At 40.5% G+C, this 8911-nt stretch overlaps 1 protein-coding gene across 1 annotated transcript in view; it reads left to right on the plus strand.

The window, feature by feature from the left end:
• LOC138200436 (collagen alpha-1(XXIV) chain) overlaps positions 1 to 8528 on the plus strand; it is an 82351-nt gene extending 73823 nt beyond the window's left edge. The window contains exons 48-60 of the mRNA XM_069153103.1: positions 968 to 1075; positions 1223 to 1330; positions 2658 to 2711; positions 2841 to 2903; positions 3179 to 3232; positions 3482 to 3517; positions 4526 to 4561; positions 4928 to 4954; positions 5829 to 5894; positions 6033 to 6201; positions 6303 to 6412; positions 6507 to 6743; positions 7168 to 8528. Of these exons, the coding sequence (XP_069009204.1) occupies positions 968 to 1075; positions 1223 to 1330; positions 2658 to 2711; positions 2841 to 2903; positions 3179 to 3232; positions 3482 to 3517; positions 4526 to 4561; positions 4928 to 4954; positions 5829 to 5894; positions 6033 to 6201; positions 6303 to 6412; positions 6507 to 6743; positions 7168 to 7314 (1215 nt within the window). The 3' untranslated portion in view covers positions 7315 to 8528. The remainder of the gene's footprint in view (positions 1 to 967; positions 1076 to 1222; positions 1331 to 2657; positions 2712 to 2840; positions 2904 to 3178; positions 3233 to 3481; positions 3518 to 4525; positions 4562 to 4927; positions 4955 to 5828; positions 5895 to 6032; positions 6202 to 6302; positions 6413 to 6506; positions 6744 to 7167) is intronic.
• The last annotated feature ends 383 nt before the right edge of the window (positions 8529 to 8911 follow it).

The following is an 8911-nucleotide window of genomic DNA, read 5'->3' on the forward strand; positions in this document are numbered from 1 at the left end:
CACTAACAAGCAGTCACTTTTATGGGTGCACTTTAGGAGCTGACTGTCAAGAACAGCTACTGCCATACGACGAGTTGTGATTGGTTATATTCAAAGACGCATTGAATTTCAAAGTTTTCCATAGACATGTCCAGCACAATCGCATGTACAGTGATTCATCATCAAGCAAGAAAAAAAAAAAAAAACCTCAACTAAAGTTACAGTGGCAGCTTTCAAAATATATTTAAAGAATCATATTTTCTTTTCCTTGTTTAAAGGACCATGCTGCTGGTTTTGCATTACTTAGGTCATTCTTGGATAATAAGGTATATGATATGGAGTGCAACTGACTGCAGGAAACTTTTCTTTGTTGGTACATTTCAGGATATTCCCACTTCAGAGTATTTGAGATCAACTTTTAAACACAAGAAACTTCCAAAACTTTACTTTAAAAAAAAAAAAAAAATTAGGATCACTGTAGAGTGTCTTCATGAGCGAAGTCTTCTATTGATTTTTATATTGTGCATTCACACGACAACTCACACACACTCAGGATGGCTTCATGCTATTCTACTGCTCAATGGCTGGTGGTGTTGATGTTCCAAGACATTTAGCAGTGCACCAGCAAAGACAATGAAGAAGAAAACTGTTCGCTGTAAACATGCATGTAAACAATGCAACTTCCAAAACATGAAAAAAAAAATCTACTCTTTCAATACTGTATGAGTAAGAAATTAATTTCACTCATTAATCTGAAGCCTCAGGGATACAAGGTTTGTTCATGAGAAAACTCCACCTGTTCACTTCAGTCTGTTTGGTCATAGTTTATTACTTCATTCAAATTTGGAGGTAATTTTATTGAAAATAATTAAAAAAATATTGTTTGTAGTAAAACATAAAACTGTATTTTAATCTAACCATACTGTTAATTTGACCGTTTTATTTGACGGTAACAAAATTATATTGCCATCATCTTGTGTGCACGCAGGGTCAGAGAGGCTCGATGGGACACGAGGGACCTGCTGGACATCCAGGTCTCAGGGGAAATGTTGGACTCCCTGGACTATCTGGAGAAAGAGGACTGGCTGGTCAGAAGGTAAACATGATAATAACAATTATTACCAAATCAAAGACTCAATTTACTCTAAGATGTTGCAGTGTGTCAGAGAACAGAAACGTCTCTGTTGAAGCGAAGCGTCTCATAAATTGTACTATAATTTTTAATCCCTGTTCGTTGGTTCAGGGAGAACTTGGCCTGCCTGGGGACACGGGAGCCTCCGGGATCAAAGGCATGGAGGGTGCTACAGGAGACCAGGGCAGGAAAGGCGACCCAGGACCCAAAGGACAACCAGTGAGTGTATATACAGACATTGGAGGATTTAAAACAAAGATCCATCTTAAAATAAGAATCAACCTTTGTTTTCAAAGCCTAGAATAGTTGTTTAATTTTGCTGTGAACATGGCATTTCTCTCTGAGTGTTTTTACAGGAAGCTCAACACATTTTTAAGGTTCAGATCTATCAGTAGCGTTAACATATACAGTTTTAACCGAGCTGTGCTACAAAATCAAATCAACTATTAACTATTGAATATTAAAGTAAAAGTGAAGTATTCACACAAAAAACATCCAGTTTTATTCTATGGCAAGTTTGATGGTAAGATACATGATGAGAAAATTGAAGTTATTGAAGTTGATCTTTAATGTGAAACAAACCTGCTCTAGCCTCTTCTTCCATCTACGCTTGATGTTTTATCTCCAGATTCTTTCACGAGGGCTTTTGAATGGTTGAAGTCATAACAGTGAAGGTCACTATATTGCTCTTCTTAAATTGACACCATCGACAGGAATGTTCTTGTTAAAACAGGGTGTTATAAATTTCTTGACATTCTTTAATACCTCTCTAAATATAGCTCCAGGGGCCTCTGTAGCCAATCTGCGGTGTGCGTCTGACACTTTTCCACCCTGAGTGGAGTAACAAATGATCTGGGCGAGACCAGGAATGGAAACATTCCGCCTGTTATGGCCAAGTTATGTAAGATCCGAACCCACCAGAGAGCTGAAAAAGAGGTGCTCCATTTTACTTGTGTAACTCCTCAAAGACGAATAAAAAAGAAACAACATTCAATCCGCTCACGCTCCCCTCCCTCCACTCGTTATCTCCAGTGATGCTCATGAAACGGAGACGAGGCTCGGGCCCTAGGGTCAGATCCCTTTACACTTTTCAGTGAATAGAGTTTCTCGGCCAAAGTCACTGGTTTGAAAGTGGAGCTGTCTGAGGATGTGAATGACTGGCTGTATAAACACAGTGTCTGCCACCCTGGACGACAGACAGCGCTGCTTCGACACAAAAGAGGGTGCAGACATCCATCCTCGCAAAGTGTGTGTCAAGGAGGGGATGTCAGTGTGTGTTGGCTGCTGTAGATCCAGACATAAAGCCTCGTGTGTCCCAGTTCATTTGAATAGGGCAGGGAGATTTTTTTTTTTTAAAGGTCAAAATACTGTGTCCCTGTCGGGTCTGGAGTATTAAAATAGGGTGAAAAATCACATAGTGGAAAAGAGCACAACCACATACACACATACTGTTATGTTCTTACTTACATGATGCACACACTAAATGTCTTAATGACAGGTTGGGGGCCCTCTACTGCTATGATGAGATTATGTTTTGTGCTTGTAGGGGGAATCTGGAGATTTGGGCATGGTTGGTTTGCAGGGCTTTCCAGGGCCAACGGTAAGAGACTGACTGTCTAACCAACATTCAGAGTGTAAAAGATGATAACGCATAGCAAAAAATTACATGAGAAAATAATTCAACAAAGTCCCAGAAAAACTTACAAGGCCCCTTTTTTCCTTCAAACAGGGGCCCGATGGTGATTTGGGACTGAGAGGCTTCCCTGGCCCTAAAGGCCCGATGGGTATTCTGGTAAGTTTAATGGGTATAGAAATAGTAGTAGGTAGGTACACCATGGTGTTTTCTCAGATATACTTCTGGAAATCAAACCACAATAGTGCAATTAGACAGTGAAATACATGCAATATTCTCTTCTCGTGTAAATGCATAACACATTTAATTACGCAGGACACCTCAAAGTCTTTGGGGATGTACATATTGTAACATTTTTTTAGCTTTGTCACTTTTGAGAAACTGTCAAATCAGACAGACTCATTATTCATCCTTAACCTTACTGTTTGTTTCAGGGATTTACGGGACCTGTAGGCCCTGAAGGAATGATGGGCCCAATGGGAAAACCTGTAGGTGTATGCATCTGTGTGTGTGTGTGTGTGAGTGTGTGTGTGTGTGCGTGCGTGCGTGCGTGCGTGCGTGCGTGCTTGCGTGCGATTTATGTAATGATATCTTTTACATATTCTTTTACTTTTAATAAAGTCCTTTTATTACTGGCCATATGCTAATTCAGGTTTATTGATAATACAGATATTTTAATATAATACAGGGATACAATGTTGTATATGTGTTTACCTTTTTATCTTTATTTACCATAGGGCCCACGGGGTCCAAAAGGAAGCAATGGCGAAATGGTGAGATGTAATTCAAACCAGTAGTCAGAAATGGAAAAGTCTGTTAAGAGTATCACAAGGATTTCCAGTATGTATGATTACATGCTGATGTACTGTATTATTATGTCATGATTACACTCTACTGAAGTCTCAGACTTAAAAACTCGTCACTGAGAAACCACTGTCAGGCCAGTTATCACGGTGCCACCTCAACACTGCGTGGGTTAACAAAAACAGACTGTAGAAAGCTGTACTTAAAAGATGCATGAATGCAGGCCAGGGTTTTAAATGGTAGTTTTGTTTATGTGACTGTCCTAAAGTGACATCAGCTGAGTCATAGTGAACGTGGCTGTTTCTCAGTGTCTCCTCGAGCTCGCTGTGGGGCCTTACAGTACTCCCAGACCCTCTTGTGTAAACACTGGTGAGGAAATGCCTTGTCAAAATGTTAGCAAGGCAAACCACAGCGCAATCTGCACAGTCACTCCTATAACCCTGTTCTCAGTGTGTAATGTAAACTGCAGTTAGATTCCCAGCTCAGCATAAATCCCTCCGCAGTTTACACCACCACACAAACACACTGTATACGCAATGGGCCCTTCACTGTAGCCTCTCGCTCAAACACAGATGATGTCAAATATGTGCATACTCCCACATAATAGAGAAACTACCTGAAATCCCACCAACAGACTTAATACAGTCCAGCTGCCCCTGTAGAAGAGTGTGAGGTTCCTGGTCAGCCAGAGGGGGCGGTAGGTGACCAGGAACAATATGATGCCACTGCTGACAGCATCACAGAGCGGGATGAAGGGAGAAAATGAGTCTATACCTGTTCTTTAAGTCCCATTGTGATCACTCTGATGCTTTACTTAAATTATTTAATTCGCAGTATTTTTAAATCTCTCAGCTGGTAATGTGTGTTACTCATCACATTACTGAGAAGAGTCGAGATTTCTGCAGAGAAAATAGGACGAAAGAATACATGATTTCTGCATCATTTTTTCACATTATTATTCTCTCTTGCACTTTCAGGGGCCTCAAGGACCACAGGGAAGTCCAGGACCCAGTGTAAGTGAATTATCACATTTCAGCAATATACTGTACAGACTGTATTAATGTAACAATAAACTTCTGTGATAGATCAAATTATGAACAATTACAATTGAGATCCCTTTGATTTCAAAACAGGCAGATTTTTACAGAATGTAAACTGATTGTGAACGGCTGTTTTTAAATACATTATGCAATGAATTCACTTGGTCAGCTGGGATAAGGCAGCTCTGTGGCTGCACACTCCAACATCTCCCTGTAGTGATGCTCCACAGCCCACTGACACATACATGACAGACAGAAAGTGAACTGACCATAACCACACCGGGATTATTTTTCACTGTGTCGCTCATTTTGTCTTTTTCTTTCCTCTTCCCACCCCAGGGACCCCCTGGTGCTCCCGGTCCAACAGTAAGTGCTCAGCTCCGCGTCAGCAATGTAGACAGACAGGCAGGATGAGCTTAAAAGCAGGAGTCCTGTTTTTATGTAAAATGCAGAGGACTTGAGCTTTAAAGAAAAAATTTACATCTCTTGGGTAATTAAAAAAAAAAAGGAAAAAAAAAGTATTTTATCTCACCTTGTTATATGTCCTTATATAATTCTGGTTGGGGGGGTAACCAAGCTCACTTCTCTACTGGAACTTAAGACATGAGCCTTTCAAAGGTTTAATAGACTTTTCAGAATAACAAGACGAAAATAGCATCAATTTCTCTGACAGCAGAGCAAAGCCATGATATGATCGAGCCAGCGCAAACACCTATCTCTTCCTGTTCAAGAGCCAACAAAACATTTATTTGTGACACTTGTAGTTTTGTTCAGTAGCATTGGACTGAATGATTGTTTAGCCTTTTCTCACTTCTCTCATTCATCAGGATTTCTTAATAACATGTAGCTTTCTGCACTGTGAATGATCTTTTCCTGTTCAAACATTTCTGCGAACCCAGAAAAACAACTTTGATATTTCAGATACCTTTTTTGTTTACACACATTAAGTGATAACTGCGGTATTTATGCTGAGAGGAATGTGTTATTCTTCCCCCTACTGAAGTCAGGAATGTGATGGTTTATTGCTGTAAGATTTATTTTCCTGCTTTCCTCAGGTATTAAAATGGACTCTGATTCTATTAAAGTTTTCTCAGTAAACTGGATGTGTATTGAAACTGCCATGTTTTCTATCACCAGCGAACAAGCCTACAGATTAAAATATTTCAGTTTAATAATGAACAAGGCACAGAGTCTGTGATGGTTTTTCACTGAACTGAAAATGTTGATTTTGAATCCACAGAGGCAGATATATGATGACTCAGCAGTCTACAGTCTATCTGACTCCAATGCTGCCCTCAGGACAGAGGTAAAGCCCTTCATACAGATGTTCGTAGATGGATGGTCCAGTACTAGTTGGAAGTGAAACTGTAATGAAGACACTTGCTGCCATATATCGTTTTAGAGTTTGAGTGTTTGCTGTGTTGTCTGTCCCATCCTCATCTAGAGTTTCCAGAACACGGAGATGAGGCTGCCAGAGCAGAATACAGAGATACTAAAGACTCTGCATTACCTGAGCAGCGTGATTGAGAGCATCAAAACGCCTCTCGGCACACGGGAGAACCCGGTTCGGGTATGCAAAGACCTGCTGGATTGTCAGCAAAAGCTCAAAGATGGTGAGTTTCACCACTCGTGTACTGAAGAGATGGTAGGATGTGTTGTGCTAAATGTAGCTGGTCTCACTCTCTCTCTGTTCTCTCTCAATCGGGGATTTCAGGTTGGTTCTGGGTTGATCCGAACCTCGGCTGTACTTCTGATGCCTTCAAGGTCTTCTGCAACTTCAGTGCAGGAGGACAGACTTGTTTACATCCAGTGGCATCTGATAAGGTAACACTTTCAAGTGTTTGACAGGCGAGTCTTTACCTTGTTGTGCTTATGATGTCACAGCGATCACACTGCGTCCGCGCTCTCTCTCCCACAGATGGTGTTTGGTGTAGGAAAAGTCCAAATGAAGTTTCTCCATTTACTGAGCACTGAGGCAAGCCAAAGCATCACGTTCCACTGCCTCAGTGATCCAATGTACGGCACCACAGACAGCTTCAACTCCACCGGACCAACTCACGAAGAGAACACCAGGCTTCGGTTTCGTGGCTGGAACAAACAGATGTTTGAGAAAGACACGCTACTTGAACCACATGTGCTACAAGATGAGTGCAAGGTAATACGCGGGATGGGGGATCTTATTCTTAAAATCGTAAATGAAACAGACACTGGTGCTGTTAGTAAAGTACTTTTCTTTAGTCTTAATGGCTTTTTGTTGTGGTCATGGCTGTTTTCAAAGTAGATTGTATTAGAGAATCATTGGAGGGACTCTCATACAAACCTGCATTAAAGGATCTGTCCTGTCCATTGATGACTTGATGGAAATCAGTGTTGTAGCACAGCGAGGATTTTAAGAAAATTCCACTAAACAGTTCTCTATATGACAAGAGATATAAACTGATACCTCAAATATTCATGTCTGTGTTTTTTGTTTTTTATTATTCTAAATAGACTTCTGAACATATTTTTGATATCTGTTAAATGTCTGGACCTTGAATTACTGGAGTCACATTTCCTTCTTTCCTCCCTTATTGTTTCAGATCCAAGATGGCAGCTGGCACCAGTCACGTTTCCTCTTCCATACTCAGGACAGTCGTCAGCTACCGATTGTAGACATCCAGGAATTTCCCACTTCACAGCTCAACAGTCAGCGACACATAGAAATCGGTCCGGTCTGCTTCCTCTGACACCAGCTTCACGATCTTCTAACCCACTTACATAAACCACTTAAATCCACAGACTTTTGAAAATGGCTTCCTCCCAAAGAGATGCTTGCACAGCAAGCCGGAGTGAGTGTGCGTGTTTGCCCGGGAAGCAATAACGAGACTTTGTGAGAATACACAAAAGTGTCCAGTCGCAGACAGACCTACGTGGAAGAACTCAGTCTCTGTGGAACATCCAGCCCCAGACGTCCAAAGGAGAACAGTGTATACCGATATTTATCAAATAAATGTGTAAAGTACGTTTTGTTTCTTTCATTTTCAGTCCAACTTAAGTTTGCTGCATATGGACCCTGATTACTCACGACGCAGCAGCCTGTCCAAAACTCACAGCTCCCTTCACCCCCCCAAACACACCCAGACCATCCTCAGCAGGGGCCCAACCGGAAGGATCGTGCCAGGCCTCTGCATAGGGCACTGTCTAAAGGTTTATATGAGTGCAATAGCATGTGGATAATGTGTGACTGCTTTAAATATTTCACTCTCCAATCAGAGGCGGTATTTTACATTGTTTTCATTATATTTTTGTCCCAGTCGGACCTGTACATCTTTACAGATGGTGCTCTACCTCTACCTGCTTTTTTGCTTCCTAGAATAGTTGCTGATGTCAAGTTAGTCCTTTTTGACTTTGTGTTGTATGTACCGGTTACATCAAGATTTGTTATATTGTTTAAGTACTTCATGTTGATTTGGTCATTTTAATTTATGAACCATTTTTTTTGATACACTACATATTTTTGTAGCTTTTCCTTCTCTGTGGTAGGTTTCTCAGGGGAAACCTATCATTGGTGCTGCAACAAAGAATGAGTCATCAGTGACATTTCCTGTGTATATATTGACAGCATACTGTATGTTTATTTATAACCTATTACTGTACCACAGTAAGTTATACTCTCAGAGAACTATTTGGTCAACCGCAACTCAGTCTAAAGAAGTATTTATGTGTGAGAGGTGTGTTTGTGTGTTCGCACCTGTGACTGTATTTCTATCATACTGTTTCTCAGTTCATTCAGAGGTGGTTTGGTGATCTGGCAGCTACACTAGGCCAGAGTCAGACAACACAGAAAACAGTTATCATATTCTTAACTTATATTACCTTCAACAAAAGTGTAATTATATAAAGTCTGTGGAGGACAAAGTTGGATGCAAATGTGTAAATAATAAATAATTTTACAAACAAATAAATGGAACATTTTATCCACAAACGGTTTGGTATATTTTTTAATGAGCGGGGAAAAGTCGAGGGTGTACAGGAGGACAGGATTAAAAAGTGAAAAAGAAGTTCATCATCAGGTTTAGATAGGTGCAATGAAGGACTCAGAGTCTAGCAGGACAAATGTAAAGCAAAACTCGCCACTGAAGTGCACTTGAACAAGATCTTTAAACCAAATTTGTATTTGCTCACTGTGGCTGACAGTTATCGACCGGTTGTGCCGGGCTTAATGTTAGCATGATCCCAGTGTTCATGAAAAATACTTTTTTCTCTTAATAATATGACCCCGAACTGATAAAAGTATTTAGAAACAAAGTGACATAGTTTGGAGTCTTGGAAAAATAACTTTGA

This window comes from Embiotoca jacksoni, unplaced genomic scaffold, assembly GCF_022577435.1.
Source record: "Embiotoca jacksoni isolate LCO1_2020_lvr unplaced genomic scaffold, fEmbJac1.0.p SCAF_19, whole genome shotgun sequence".
NCBI lineage: Eukaryota > Metazoa > Chordata > Actinopteri > Embiotocidae > Embiotoca > Embiotoca jacksoni.